General features: G+C 52.2%; 1 protein-coding gene across 3 annotated transcripts in view; it reads left to right on the top strand.

Annotated features, from left to right (window-relative positions):
• The window catches only part of WDR7 (WD repeat domain 7), a 35,850-nt gene that overhangs the window by 18,811 nt on the left and 1,122 nt on the right, over positions 1 to 15,917 (top strand). For all 3 annotated transcript variants that reach the window (XM_064736762.1, XM_064736763.1, XM_064736764.1), the window contains 8 exons: positions 2,244 to 2,465; positions 4,979 to 5,165; positions 7,373 to 7,490; positions 7,721 to 7,870; positions 8,040 to 8,122; positions 9,857 to 9,956; positions 14,136 to 14,240; positions 14,930 to 15,133. In XM_064736762.1, coding sequence (XP_064592832.1) covers positions 2,244 to 2,465; positions 4,979 to 5,165; positions 7,373 to 7,490; positions 7,721 to 7,870; positions 8,040 to 8,122; positions 9,857 to 9,956; positions 14,136 to 14,240; positions 14,930 to 15,133 — 1,169 coding nt within the window. The remainder of the gene's footprint in view (positions 1 to 2,243; positions 2,466 to 4,978; positions 5,166 to 7,372; positions 7,491 to 7,720; positions 7,871 to 8,039; positions 8,123 to 9,856; positions 9,957 to 14,135; positions 14,241 to 14,929; positions 15,134 to 15,917) is intronic.

The raw sequence follows: 15,917 nt of genomic DNA on the forward strand, positions 1-15,917 counted from the left end.
CCTGCATTTCCCTTGTCACCGGCATTCCTGAACAATGTTTTCACTCCTGGTTATTGGGAGAGAGCCCTCACAGCTCTGTGTGTGTGCTGAGCCAATGATTATCCGTGTGAAATGTCTGTTCCCAGTGTTTCTGTGTGTGAGTGCTGAGCCTGGTGTAGCTACACCCCGGAGTAGGGGCTGCCCCGGGGGTTCAGGGCTGCTCAGGGCAGGGCTGTGGGCCCAGGCTGGGTTTTGGGGTGGGTTCCTGGCTCTGCAGTGCCCCTCTCCTTCACCCACACCCGGGGATCCCTGTGCAGCTCACCCCGGAGAGAATCTCCTGGGCCTTTAATCCTGTTATTGTAAGCTGGGCTGGAATTAATTTCCCCAAGAAGTGTGCAAAGCCAATTAAGGGGAGCTGGGGAGCCACGTGCTGCTGGGTGTTAACTGCAGCAAACCAGGGGGGTTTGGGCACTTCCCCCCTGCTTCCATCACCCTGGGCTCTGGGGCTTGCGCTGGGATATTGAGATGGGGATATATCCTGTGGTTCCATCAGGCTGAACTGGGATTTTTCCAGCTGCACTCCCAGTGGTTTTTGTCCTCGTGTTTTCCTGGCGGGGCCATGGAGGTTATTAATTTTGTGCCTGTGATAGGTGATCAAGGGCCCTGTCAGGAAAATGGATCTGCGTGTCAGCCCGGGCTGTGATTAACGGGGCACGCAGCGTGGGGACACAACACCAAACGGGCACAGCCAGATGAAATCCCCCCTCCCAGGTGTGCTCCCAGAGGGGATGCTGCTGGGCCTGAGGCTTGGCTTGGCCAGGCTGGAATTTCTTGGATTTGGGGGATTTTAGGGGTTTGAGGCAGAGGATCAAGCTGTCACATTCCAGATTGCTAATGTGGATCTTTCCCAGCCTGTCCTGGGTGGAATTTCCTGTGGGGTGAACAAGGAGGGATATCTTGGCACAGGGGAGCTCCTGGATTCCCAGTGGGATTTTTATTTTGACCATTCCAGGTTGATACAGATTCTGTGGCCCAGAATTGCCCATCCCTGAAGCGTCCAAAGCCAGGCTGGATAGTGCCTGGAGGACTCTGGGCTCACGGAGGGATGGGGTGATCCCCAAATCCCTCACCCCAAAGCATTCCGTGGTGTGCAGAAAGGGTTAACGGGGTGTGGGACCGGCACAAACGGCTCCTGGGCACCTCCAGCTGTTCCTGCCCTGCTTTGTTCCAGCCCCTTGCATCCTTCTTCCTCCAAAGGCAGTTGCTATCGATTTTTTCCCTTTTTTTCCCCTCCCTTCCCATTGTTAAGGTTTCCCTTGGTTTTCTCTCCCTTTTGGCTTGAGCACAGCTCCTAAATTTCGGTGAATTCCTTGTTTTCCTCCGGAGCCCCGTGGATGTCATTAACAGAGACATTCCCTGTGCCTCATTAATCCAGGTGCTGCCTCCCAACTCCTCAGCAAACAGCTCTTGGGAAGGATTAAAACTTCCTATATTTATTCCCTACAAATGGTAGGGAATTCCCATTTATTCCCTACAAATGGTAGGGAATTGCCCAGGATGCTGGAAATGAACATCTAGGTGAGAGTGGGCTTGATTTGTCAGAATAAGTGACTGCAGGTTCATTGCAATAATTTCTTCCCAGATTTTGGGGATTTTACTCCAAATAAAAAAACCTCCTCTGCTTTTGGCATTCAGAATCCCTGGACTGTGTTAAACTAATAACAAATATTGCACTTTTATGTCCCGTTCACGATTGTGGTTTTGTAATTCCATAGGTGCCGTTTTGCTGTATGAAAATATCCCTTTGGTTTAATGGTGTGTGCTGTTATCCTAAAATTGAAATATCCTGACACTTAATAGGAAGCTGGATGTGGTGATGGATCCTATATCAAAAAGATGCTTTTATATATATATATATACCATACAAGAACTTATCATGAAAAATCAACCAATTAAAGTTGCAACCTGTCAATTCAAAGTGAGCAAGAAGCAGAAATCACTAGGTGAACATAGAATTCTTCTATCACTGAGCAAACCAAGCTGGAAATTGCTGGTGGCTTTGTTTCCCCGTGAGTTCTTGGCTGCTTTTGAAGGGATATTTTGATTTTTTGGAGTTTTCTCGAGGTGAACGGAGGTGAATGGAGGTACGAAACTGCCGGCGTTGGCAGGGACGCGTCGATGCCGCGGTGCCGCTGCCACCAAATAAATTGGATATTTAATTTGTGTTTTTAGCACCGACTGCCCAGCCCTGTGTGTCCCTGCAGGCTGCCTGGCCGGGCTGCCCCAGCCCAAGAAGGTGTCCTCGTCGTACGAGGAGCGGCGCAAGCAGGCCACGGCCATCGTGCTGCTGGGCGTCATCGGCGCCGAGTTCGGCGCCGAGATCGAGCCGCCCAAGCTGCTGACGCGGCCCCGCAGCTCCAGCCAGATCCCCGAGGGCTTCGGCCTCACCAGCGCCGGCGCCAACTACTCCCTGGCCAGGCACACCTGTGAGTGCCCCCGGCATCCTATGGGGATGGGGTTGGTCAGTTTGCCTGGAGAAGGGTGGGATTGGGGAGTGGGAACGGGCTGGGAGCGCCCACAGCATCCCATGGGGATGGGTTTGTTCAGTTTGCCTGGAGAAGGGTGGGATTGGGGAGTGGGAATGGGCTGGGAATGCCCACAGCATCCCATGGGGATGGGATCGTTCAGTTTGCCTGGAGAAGGGTGGGATTGGGGAGTGGGAACGGGCTGGGAGTGCCCACAGCATCCCATGGGGATGGATTTGTTCTGTTTGCCTGGAGAAGGGTGGGATTGGGGAGTGGGAATGGGCTGGGAGTGCCCACAGCATCCCCTGGGGATGGGATCGGTCAGTTTGCCTGGAGAGCTGCAGGACTGGGGAGTGGGAACGGGCTGGGAATGCCCACAGCATCCTATGGGGATGGATTTGTTCAGTTTGCCTGGAGAAGGGTGGGACTGGGGAGTGGGAATGGGCTGGGAATGCCCACAGCATGTCCTGGGGATGGGTTTGTTCAGTTTGCCTGGAAAAGTGTGAGATTATGGAGTGGGAACGGGCTGGGAATGCCCACAGCATCCTATGGGGATGGGATCGTTCAGTTTGCCTGGAGAAGGGCGGGATTGGGGAGTGGGAACGGGCTGGGAATGCCCACAGCATCCCATGGGGATGGGATCGGTCAGTTTGCCTGGAGAAGGGTGGGATTAGGGAGTGCAGAATGACTGCATTTATCTGGTTTGTTCTTGGTTATTTGTCACCTTTCAGTGGCCCAGGATGCTCCCAGCCCAGGGGTGGGGAATCCACAGCTCCTCTGGGCAAGGTTAAATCCATCAGCTGCAGGGTGTTTGGGATTGTGTGCCTTTTGGAGAGGGTGGAATTCTCTAGGAATTCCAGCTGTGCCCTTGCCTGGCACCTGCATTAACCCCTGGGTTCATCACAGCCCTTTCCAGAGGCCCTGGCACAGCTGTGGCTGCCCCATCCATCCCATGGGCAAGGACAGCTCCCACCAGCCCAGGGTGTCCTGGAGCAATTCCAGATGGGAGTGATTGCAACTGGGAAAAAACCAAATATCTGATCATCATGATACAAAAAAAACCCAAGTGATTTTCAGTTTATCTTGATTTGATACCCGAGACAAGATGTGGAGTAAAAATAAAAGACTAAAACTCCACTGAGCAGAAAGGGAGGAAGGGATATGGAATCTTAACCCAGCTCTCCAAATTTCTGTCTCTCTGTGAATGATCAGGGGAAAAGAATCATCTAGAAAGGGTCACAATCAAGTTAAATCCTATTCTTGGAGTCCATCATTTGGGTTTAGTTGGATCTTGATCAGAGTTCTCAGTGGCTCATTCCTGCCTGGGCTATTGATTTTCCCCAGCAAATAATTTCATTTTTTAAAATCCATTGGCAAACTGGGGATAACAAGGCTGCCTGCAGCCGTGTGCTCACGGAGATTCCAGGGCAAGGAAGGACATTTTGGGGCTGCTGTGCACTGGCACAAGGTGATAAATTGGAGCATTTGGGCACATGTGGGTTAATAAAGTGACGTGAGGAGCGAATGTGCCGGTGCAGATGAAGCACCTGGAATAAACTGTGTTTTGGCAGCGCTGTGAGTGGGAATGGCATGCCCTGGCAATTGTGCCCAGCTGTGCTTTGGTGAGTGGGCACTGGGGATGCACACCACGGGTGCTGAGCTGTTCCAGGGCTAATTACCTCGTCCGCCCGACTCTAATGTGACACGTTTATTGCCCTAACGAACAACTCATTAGCGCCGGGATGCTTTTGTCAATATTCATTCCTTGGCTCAGGCTGGGCAGAGCTTTAAACAAAGATGTCCTGCCTGGCACCACCTTTGGCTCAGGGCTGCTGCTGGGTGCTGAGGGGACAGGGCAGGGTTTGGTGCAGGAGGCACCTTTTGAATAAGGTTCTGGTTTGGAGGCAGGAAAGCAACCTGGTGGTATGAAAAGAAGGAATTTTGAGGCTGTTTCACATGGATCAGGGTTGGTTGGTGTGAGTTAACCACAGAAGCTCTGTTGGTGTTTCCCGGTCCTAAAACCAGGAGGCTTGTTTAATAAACAAACCAAGCAACTTGTTGAGGACAGTCCAAGCAAAGCCTGATAAAATCAGCAATTATCTTTACCACAAGAAGCACTATTGAAGGGTAATAAATAATGATGGAGAGATAATGCTAAATTATCAGCCAGCACTGCCCTCCTCCATTTATGTGTAAGTAAAAGCGGGGATGTTAAATGAAGTATGAATATTTCCAAAGTGTGCAGGACCCGGATCAAGATTCAGGATTCCATTTCTGGTTTTCCCCTCAAAATGCATTTCCTGTTATTTCTTAGGTAGTGACAGTGCTCCAAGTGCATTTGCATGCAGTGTTTGAGGGTGGCACGGCTGCCCATGGGTGGGTTGGGGCAGGGTGCGGGCACCGTGCCCACGGCGGGTCCAGCCCCCCACAGCCCTCCACAGCCCCCCACAGCCCCTGGCATGCATCGCCCGCAGGCAAGGCGCTGACGTTCCTGCTGCTGCAGCCGGCCAGCGCGCGGCTCCCGGCGCACAGCACCATCCGCCGCACCGCCATCGACCTCATCGGCCGCGGCTTCACCGTCTGGGAGCCCTACATGGACGTGTCGGCCGTGCTCATGGGGCTGCTCGAGCTCTGCGCCGACGCCGAGAAGCAGCTGGCCAAGTGGGTACCGTGCCAACCCCGGGGGCACGTTGGAGAGGGGTTGGTGGGGAGGAGCCATGGATGTCCCTGAAGTGTCCAAAGCCAGGTTGCATCCCTAAGGTTCCTTTCAACCCAGATCATGCCCCAGGTTCTGTGAAATGTTTGTTGACAAACACAGAATTGAAATGGCACCTGCAAGGCTGTACCAATCCCAGAAATGTGTTTCCACATCCCTCAGTCTTGAGGGTTCTGACACTGTTCTAAGCCCGTTTTATGTAAGTTTGGATTTCCTCAGCATACAATGAACAGATCCTTGTCCTGTGTTGGCAGGAGGAATATGGACAAATTGGATTACCGTTGTTTTTTGTGTGAATTCCAGCGATGCCGTGTCGTGTGACAGGAGGCACCAGCACCTTGTCCCTTCCCAAAGCCCCATTTCATGTAAATCCCAGCTCCAGGATCCCAGTGCCCTCAGCTCTGGAGCGAGTCCTTGTGCTGCTGTGATTCCACCCTTAGCTGTCAGGAAGATTAGTCTGGCTCTCCCTCCAAAGAGCAGGGAATAAATGAAGGGATCAGCGTGGAGCCTTGAGGAGCCCGCCGCAATTTTCCTCATGATAAATTGCATAATAAGCGCGAAAGCGTTTGCTTATTAATCCATAACAAGATTTAGATTGAAAATGGCCTGTTCCGTTGCTGACAGACCCAGGATGGAGGGAGATGGAAAGAAATGGAGCAACAATGTGTGCCGGGGTTAAGTGTGGAGCTCACCCTGGCGGAGCCCCGCTGAGCTCCCGCTTTGTGCCGGATTTGCCGCGGACACAATAACGGCGCGCAGCTGCCGCCGCCTCTCCCGGAGGTTTTATTAAAGAGCTTTCATGTCAAGCTTCTGCTTTTAGATAGAAAAGAAGGAATCACATTTATTGACCAGCGAAACGAGTGGGGTTCTTTTTTCCCTGCTGAATCGAGGGAGTATCCGAGCTGTTAGGCAAAACTCAGGTGCTCGGAACTCCCTCGCCCTGCCCAGCTCGCCCTGGCTCGCGGAGGTGACGCTGTGCCAGGGAAACTGCTCAGCTCTGGGGATAGAGAGTGTTCTCCCAGCGTTCTGGGCCTCTGGGATGATGACAGGAGCCATTTGTTTGTGCTTTCTGGGTTAAGCTGTGTTTCACACACATCCCGCTTGTCCAGGTTGCTCCAGTCCCAGCCAGCCTGGCCCGGGACCATTGCAGGTTCCCTGGGCTGTTCTCTGGTGGGAGCAGCCAGATTTGCTGGCTTGCCAAAGCCAAAGGTTTGCTGGCTTTGCCTTTGGCAGCCCCTCCACAAGTTAACTGGGATAATCCTTCCCTGGCTTATCCCTCTGTCATGGGACACCTCATGGACAGCCGTTTGGAAGTTACATTCACTTGTGGTTTCCCAAGGAAAGGCCAATGGGGACATCACCTTTTAGTTTCACATTTGGGAATTCTAATCTGCACATTAGGAAATGAGAATAAACTGGTTGGGATTATAAATTCCTGCTATTCTCTCCCCCAAAAAAACCAGCCAGAGAGCACAGGGAAGAAGGAGGAGCCCCTTCCACAGGTTATCCAGGAAAATAAGTGGCTGCCCCATGCCTGGAAGTGTTCAAGGCTGGGATGGACATGGCTTGGAGCACCCTGGGGTAGTGGAATAGGTGATCCTTAAAACCCCTTTCCAACCCAAACTGGCTGTGATTCCATGTCCCTACATTTTGGGGAATTTTTGGATAATGTGCAGGGCGCATAGAAATTTTATTTTGGCAGTTACTGGGTACTTAGCACCTTATTGCTTTTTGCTTTTATCTTGTCACAGCCAGTAAAAGCCTTGAATTAAGGAGAATTACTCTGGCCAGGGGATTTTTCAGGCTGTGTTTAAAATACTGTAAAAGACCAAACCATAAATCCTCGGGAAGACGCCGTGGGCCTCCGTGGGGTGATATGTATTCAGCACATACAGATAATTTGTTAACAAGGCCTTTTGCCCACTTTGGACAGATGCACTTACTGTTTTCAATCTTCATGGTTAATTATTCGATTTGGGGTTGATGCTGGAACACCCTGACTCCTAATCACCGCTCTTTGTTGGGAGTCCATTATACTGGAACTGCCGGAGTGCTCCCGGTGACCTTGAACTGACATTATAAGCTGGTTCTAATCTTTCCACTCTATATTTCTTCCCTTTGTGCCTGCCTTTGTGCGGCTGCTGCCGCTTAGCATCACAATGGGGCTGCCCCTGAGCCCCGCGGCCGACTCGGCGCGCTCGGCTCGCCACGCGCTGTCGCTGATCGCCACCGCCCGCCCGCCCGCCTTCATCACCACCATCGCCAAGGAGGTGAGCGGGGCTGGGGCTGGGGTGGGCACCGTGGGATGGGGCTGGGGGCTCTGCTGGGATGGGCACCGTGGGCAGGACGGGGCTGGGGCTCTCCCAGGATGGGCACCGTGGGCAGGACAGGGCTGGCAGCTCAATGTGCACCTGGCACCAGGCTGCGGTCAGGGACGCACACAGGGTTTGGGGGGCACACGGAGCCGGTGCCCGGTGCCAGCGGTGTCCCTGGTGCCCAGGTGCACCGGCACACGGCGCTGGCGGCCAACACGCAGTCGCAGCAGAACATCCACACCAGCACGCTGGCCCGCGCCAAGGGCGAGATCCTGCGCGTCATCGAGATCCTCATCGACAAGATGCCCTCCGACGTGGTGGACCTGCTGGTGGAGGTGAGGCCCCGGCTGTGCGCTTCGGGACTAGAAAGGATCTGGTCTGTGTTTCACAAATTTTACATTGCTGGGGAAAATATCCCAAGCTAAAGCAGCTCAAAGCCAGGCCGGACACAGCTTGGGGGGGATGACCCTGAGATCTCAGCTGATGGTAATTTTTGTTTGCAAGGTGATGGACATCATCATGTACTGCCTGGAGGGGTCTTTGGTTAAGAAGAAGGGTCTACAGGAATGTTTCCCAGCCATCTGCAGGTGAGCCCTTCCTACGGGAATACTATGAAATAAATTATAGGATCACCAGCTGGATATATTTCTAATTAAGAGTGGAACGGTCTTTTAGGTGACACAACAAAGAGTAAAAGGTGATTTATAAAATGGGAGCATTTCCAGTATCTTTAAAGATGAATAAATATCCCAGTCATCCTCTTAAACTGGTCCAGCCCATAAATTCTAATAATCACCTGTCATCCGTTACATTTTAATTTAATAACCTATTAAAATATGGAATACTTTCACAGAAAGAACAATTATCCCATTGCCAGGCTGGATCCTGATGGAATGATCTTCCTCCTTCCTGATGCTTTAAGTGGCTTTCCTTAAAACATGAAGGGAAGGATAAATGGGAACGAGTGCCCAATCTCCCTATTGCTGTGCATATTTATAGCCACCCAGTATTTTAAATTCTCTGCTAATATTTCCTGGTTATAGCCAGTGTAAAAATGATGCAGCACCCAGCGATGGAGGGAAATTGCTGCAGGCCACAGCAGGTGGGGGGATCTCTGCAGAGATTCCAGGGAAGCACAGTTTTCCCTGCACAAAAACCAGGGATTCTCTGCCTTCTCTTCTGTTCTTTCTTGATTTCCCCCGTGTTTCATCCTGCCTTCCTTGCCAGCTGCCATCCTCTCACACATAGCAGTTGCTATGGCACTGGGAATCCCCAGGAACCAGCAGAGGGGTCTGAAAGGTGGCTTGTTGGAAGCCCTAAATATGCTTAATACCATTTTTGAGACTGATTTCAGGTATTTCTGGTGCATTTTGGTAGAGGGAAATTTAGCTGCAAAATTGCAGCATAATTCGGGATGCAGCTGGCACTTCCACAGGTCTGCTCTCCTGTGATAAGGCACAGTGATATCCCCAAGGATTTGGATTTGCAATTAGGATTTAGTGTCTCTTGGGTTTCCAAGTGGTGAAATTCCTTGGATTTTGCAGCTGCTGGAATTCCAATAAATGCCCCGTGGTCACACTGGGTGTTCAGGACTATTGCAGCCTTTACCCCAAGGGTGTCACTGGAGTCCTTTTCCTTTATGCCCATCAGAAACGGATGAGTTTGCTTATTTCCACTTCCACTTGCCTTCCTTTCTGTGTGACTTTGATGGGAAATGCCCTCAGTCACACAGGGTTACACTGTGTGGGTACACCCATGGCCATCAGGGAGCTGGTGGTTATCCCATAGATTATTCCCAAATAAACAAATCAATCTGATGGATAAATCTGGTCAGGTTCCATGGTAACATCAGCTGGTTTTGTGCAATGCCAGGTGTTCCACTGGCAGCGAGTGGATCTTTAAATAATCTCTCAGTTCCAGCCATTAGTGAGTCCCAGATGAGTGTGACATGCCAGTCCCACCCCAGTGGCACCAGATGAGTGTGAGGTGCCAGCCCCAGCGCAGTGGCACCAGATGAGTGTGACATGCCAGCCCCAGCCCAGTGGCACCAGATGAGTGTGAGGTGCCAGCCCCAGCGCAGTGGCACCAGATGAGTGTGAGGTGCCAGCCCCAGCCCAGTGGCACCCAATGAGTGTGGTGTGCCAGCCCCAGCCCAGTGGCACCAGATGAGTGTGACGTGCCAGCCCCAGCGCAGTGGCACCAGATGAGTGTGAGGTGCCAGCCCACCCCAGTGGCACCAGATGAGTGTGAGGTGCCAGCCCCAGCCCAGTGGCACCAGATGAGTGTGCCAGCCCCAGCTCCCTGTGCCATTGTCCCCCCAGGTTCTACATGGTGAGTTACTACGAGCGCAGCCACCGCATCGCCGTGGGCGCCCGTCACGGCTCCGTGGCGCTCTACGACATCCGCACGGGCAAGTGCCAGGTGAGAGCGGCTGGGGTAACCAGGACGGGTCCTTTTCAGGGTTAGTTACTGTTCATGAGGTACAAAATATGGCCAGATGGATTACTGTGGGGTAGCACCATCTGCTGGATACACATTCCTGCTTCCCAAATCTGATTTTATACATAGTTTCTCACAACTGCACACTTTTCTGGCTGCTCAAAAACATGGAAAAACTTGAAACAGCTGTGCCAGTGGAGAAAAGCTCAGGGGTTTAATTTCCATTCCTGTGAGGGTTTTTGGGATCCTGAAAAGCATTTTGGGTTTGGTTTTTTTTCCCCCTCCAGGTAATTTTAATTTTTTGAGAAAGGTGGTTGTAGGAACTGACTGAGAAATTACTTGGAATGATCAATAGGATGATGGATACCAAAAACCCCCCTTATTAACAAAAAATAAACCAGTATTTATCTAGGATGGGGTTTCCCCTCAGTAAAATTTACTGTGTTAGTAGACTGTATTATGACTGTTCCAAATGCAAACACTGAGTCTATTTTTCCATAACTCCATATCCAAGCAGGTTCTTTCTCCTCCTCCCCCAGTGAAATGAGTTTGTGACCCCTCCCAGGGTGCTGCTGCTGGCTGGGGGTGTTTGGGGCTGGCAGTGCCCTTCCCATGGCCATTGATCTGCCCTTCAGCTGCTGGCAGCTCCCAGAGCTCCCAGGGCTGGCTGTTGATTATTCATTCCCACAGCAGCTCGCAGGGTATTGACCCAGAGCCGCTCGCTGCGATGGCTCTGCTCTCTCACCCATCTCCGTGGGGCTCCTGATAAACTGCCTGGGAGCTCCTGGGAGCCTCAGCCAGCTTCTCCCTCTGGGAGCCAGCCCATCCTCAGCAGGGCATTTCCCTCTGGGAGCCTCAGCCAGGGCATTTCCCTCTGGGAGCCAGCCTGTCCTCAGCAGGGCATTTCCCTCTGGGAGCCAGCCTGTCCTCAGCCAGGGTATCATGGAGGATCCATGCCCTGCACTCAGGTGCTGTCCCACACAGCAGCAGCAGCAGCCTCACATATTCCCCCTCTATATTCCTCCTCATATTCCCCCTCATATTTCCCCTCACACATTCCCCCTCCGTCTTCCCCCTCACATATTCCTCCTCCATTTTCCCCCTCACACATTCCTCCTCCATATTCCCCCTCACACATTCCCCCTCACATATTCCCCTTCATATTCCCCCTCACACATTCCCCTTCATATTCCCCCTCACACATTCCCCCTCACACATTCCTGCTCCATATTCCCCCTCACACATTCCCCCTCCATATTCCCCCTCACACATTCCTGCTCAATATTCCCCCTCACACATTCCCCCTCACATATTCCCCCTCCATATTCCCCCTCACTCATTCCTCCTCCATGTTCCTGCTCCATATTCCCCCTCACACATTCCCCCTCACACATTCCCCCTCACATATTCCTGCTCCATATTCCCCCTCCATATTCCCCCTCACATATTCCCCCTTCATATTCCCCCCTCACACATTCCCCCTCACATATTCCCCCTCACATATTCCCCCTCCATATTCCCCCTCACACATTCCCCCTCACATATTCCCCCTCACACAATCCCACTCCATATTCCCCCTCACACAATCCCCCTCACATATTCCCCCCTCACATATTCCCCTCCATATTGCCCCTCACATATTCCCCCTTCATATTCCCCCTCACACATTCCCCCTCCATATTCCCCCTCACATATCCCCCCTCCATATTCCCCCTCACACAATCCCACTCCATATTCCCCTCACATATTCCTGCTCCATATTCCCCCTCACACAATCCCGCTCCATATTCCCCCTCAGTCATTCCTCCTCCATGTTCCTCCTCCCACATTCCCCCACAGAGATTTCAGGGATCCCGTTCTGAAGCTCCAGATTCCCCCCAGACGAACTCCATGTTAATTTTGGGAGTAAGCAGCAGCAGTATTTGCTGTGGACTCCATGCTTTCCCAGCGAGAGCAGCAGTGGGTTTGTGGCAGGTTCTTTGAGCTCCTGAAATGCCTGCACAGAGGGGAGGTCAGGCTGAGATGAGATCTGGGATTTGATAAAGATAATTGATGCTGCACAGGGAATTGGAAAGCAGTGCCGAGAGCAGCAGCTCCACCTGGAAATGTGCCCTTTGTTTGCCCAGCTCGGAACCCCACGGCCACAGCACACGGGATTAAACACCAATGGCAAATTCTATCCCAAAATAAACCCCTTGGATTAATAATTACAGCTATAATGCATCTACAACAGTACTAAAAGGATTAGGCAGCAGGATTAAGGTATCGTTGAGTACAAGCTCTGTTTGCCCACTTAAACACTAAAAAAATACTAAATTCCAACCAAATTATTAATATTTTGTATAAGATTCCTAATTATTAACGCACAGCCAAAAATCCTGCACTTAAAGGTGCAGTAACACAGGAAATACTGATGCCATAAGTACTATTTTATATCAAATTAAACACTAAAATGAGGCTGGAGAGAGAGATTGCAGGTAACTGAATTTTAGGAAACCTGATAGTTGCTTTTGGGATGATGGGAAAATATTCATATTTTCCCAGACAAATTCTTGCTGAGTACCAGAGTCTGGCCCAAAATCCCCCAATTAATTCCTCAGTACAAGTTCTTTAATTATCTTCTTTTCCTTTACGACCGTATTTGGGTCTATAAGGAGAGACCTCTGAAATATTCCATTTTTATCGATTAAATCTTGGGATTCATCATAAATATTTAGAGCTGCATTTCAGAAATACATGTAATTTTTGTACCTAAAACCTGGGTCATTTGCACCGGAAGATTAAAGAGAAACATAAGTTATTTTGGGTTTATTTCAAAGCAAAAACTACTTTTAAGCCTGGGCTGGAATCAATACTGTTTGGTCCTGGGTCCTTCCAGAATTAAAACCCCAGCAATCCGAGCATTAATTGGATTGTGCAGGGCTGATTTTATTTCAGTCCTGGATGCCTTGGCAAAGTTTGATTTATGTGGAAGGCAGAAAAGGATTTAATATTCCATTTGGAATGAATTGTGGCTTGGCTTAATTAATTACAGGGTAAAAGATGCTGTTCTTGAAAACAGTGCTTTAAAGGTGTTTGTGCTGCATCTCCAGGCAAACCAGGTCATGGAAAGCACCTCCTGAAATTTCAGAGAAAAGGGAATTCCTGAGTGTAACCTCAATTGGATAAAGGCCTTTTCTAAACATAGAAACAACAGAGGAAGGGACTTTCATTGATTTATTTATGAAATCAAATTAATAAAGGTGCTGAAACCGGTGTGGGTTCATAGAGATTTCCCTTACACCGGTTCAAAAACAGGGATTTCTTTTGCAAGGCTTGGTGGGGCCATTTTGCATGTATGACTGTAAATGGATCAGCGTGGGTTTTTACATCACTTCAGTGGCACAGAGCGGTTCAGTGGAGACTGTCCCGAGCTCTGGATTTGGAGCTGGGTTTCTGGGATGGCTGCAGGGGGTGCAGGAGGCTCCCAGGAGCGTTCCCTTCCCATTCACACCCTGCAGAGGGAAGCTGGAAGCAGCTGCTTCACTTCCTGGTGGAAAACACGAGCCGAGAGCACAAAAATCCTGCCTGGGAAGGATTAGCATCAATTAGAGAAGCACTTCCTTTAAATAACAAAGCAGCTGCATTCCCTGGAGGATTTGTACTTCTTGGAACGAGTTCCAGGAGTAAAAAGAGCAACAAGTGTGCTGCTCCTATTGATTTCTACCTTTGTCTCACCAAAACATATTTTATTGACAAGTGCTCCGTGCTTGTTAAGTGCTAAAGAGTGGGATGGGGCTCAACTAATTAACTGTGGGGATCCCATTAAAGAGAGAGATCTGGGGTTCACTCCCCTTTTCCACCAGGAATAAATGAATATCTTAATGGATTGTTAATTTATCAGGCTCATTCCAGGTGCACACCCCGAGCAGGGCTTTTAATAACCCGGGCCTGGGCACAGGAGCCCTGCTAATGGGGTTTGCTAGTGCTGATCCAGGAGGGAAGGGGGTGTTCCAGGAGAATATCATGTGGATATCACCTTGGATTTGATGCACACTTGGGCTGTTGGATGCTGTTTGGGGTTACTGCTGTGGGAGAGGAGCTCTGGGGAGCATTTCCGTGGGGGGCTGTTGTTGCCAGCTCGTGGCTGCCCCTCATTGCCACGCTGTGCCCTGTTCCCAGACCATCCACGGCCACAAGGGACCCATCACTGCTGTGGCCTTCGCCCCCGACGGCCGCTACCTGGCCACCTACTCCAACTCGGACAGCCACCTCTGCTTCTGGCAGGTGAGCACACCTGGGGCTGTCCCTGCTGTGCGGGCGTTCCCAGCAGGGCAAACATGCCCGGGGAGGGAGGGAGGGCACGGCGGGGCTGGGCTTGGAGCAGCCTGGGCTGCTGGAAGGATGAGCTGGTCCTTGAAATCCCTCCCAGCCCACACACAAGGGGTTAAACAGCCTCTGTGCCGTTCTCAAGTGTGACCTCGTGCGCCGGTGATTTTTCCCTTCCGTGTCCTGTTTGGCACGATTATTAATGCAGGAAAATCAGGCACATTAGTCATCCTAAAAGGGTTATTACTCAGGATGATTTAAATTGTGAAAGTGTCACACGCGGGGCTCGCCCGCTGCCGGCCGGGATGCCGTGATTTACACCCTGACACGGGTGGCTGGGACAGGGCACTGCTGGGGGTTCAGGGCAGTGAAACACCCCGGGCTTTGCGGGGCACAGAAATGCTGCCATGCTTGTGGGGGCACGGAGAGTTTGGAGCTGGCACCAGCAGTGCAAACCCAGCAGATCCCTGGAGGTGTCCAAGGTTAGGCAGGGCTTGGAGAGCCGAGTGGGGATGGCAGGGTGGGCTCTGAGGTGCCTTCCCTCCAAGGCAGCCCCTGAGGCCCAGTGCCACAGCCCGGCGCTGGTGCCCTCTGTGCCGTGGGCATCGCTGCCCTCAGAGGGGAGCTGAGCCGGGCTGTGTCCCCAGATGAACACGTCCCTGCTGGGCAGCATCGGCATGCTGAACTCGGCGCCCCAGCTGCGCTGCGTCAAGACGTACCAGGTGCCGCCGGTGCAGCCGGCCTCGCCCGGCTCGCACACCGCGCTGCGCCTGGCCCGCCTCATCTGGACCTCCAACCGCAACATCATCCTCATGGCCCACGACGGCAGGGAGCACCGCTTCATGGTCTAGGTGAGCGTGGGCACAGGGCACGGCTGAACGCTCTGAGTCAGCCTGCCTGGGCACCGGGAGCCGTGCCAGAGCTGTGCCAGGGAGCACCGGCACCTGGGAAGGGCTTGCCAGGGTCTGAGGGGATCAGCCGGGGAGTGAGTGAGGGGCTCAGCCGGGATATGAGGGGATAAGCCGGGATCTGAGGGAGCCCTGCCCAGATCTGAGGGATTCCTGCCCAGATCTGAGGGAATCCTGCCCAGATCTGAGGGATCCCTGCCCAGATCTGAGGCAATCCTGCCCACGATCTGAGGCAATCCTGCCCCAGATCTGAGGGAGGCCTGCCACATCTGAGGGATCCCTGCCCAGATCTGAGGGGCTCAGCCGGGATCTGAGGGAATCCTGCCCAGGATCTGAGGGAGGCCTGCCCAGATCTGAGGGATCCCTGCCCAGATCTGAGGGATCCCTGCCCGGATCTGAGGGATCCCTGCCCAGATCTGAGGGATCCCTGCCCAGATCTGAGGGATCCCTGCCCAGATCTGAGGGATCCCTGCCCAGATCTGAGGGATCCCTGCCCATATCTGAGGGATTCCTCCCCAGATCTGAGGGATCCCTGCCCAGATCTGAGGGAGGCCTGCCCAGATATGAGGGAGGCCTGCCCAGGATCTGAGGGGCTCAGCCAGGATCTGAGGCAATCTTGCCCAGGATCTGAGGGATCCCTGCCCAGACCTGAGGGATCCTTGCCCAGACCTGAGGGAGGCCTGCCCCAGACCTGAGGGATCCCTGCCCTGGTCTGAGGGATCCCTGC

Source organism: Zonotrichia leucophrys, chromosome Z (genome assembly GCF_028769735.1).
Source record: "Zonotrichia leucophrys gambelii isolate GWCS_2022_RI chromosome Z, RI_Zleu_2.0, whole genome shotgun sequence".
In the NCBI taxonomy this organism is placed as follows: Eukaryota; Metazoa; Chordata; class Aves; order Passeriformes; family Passerellidae; genus Zonotrichia; species Zonotrichia leucophrys.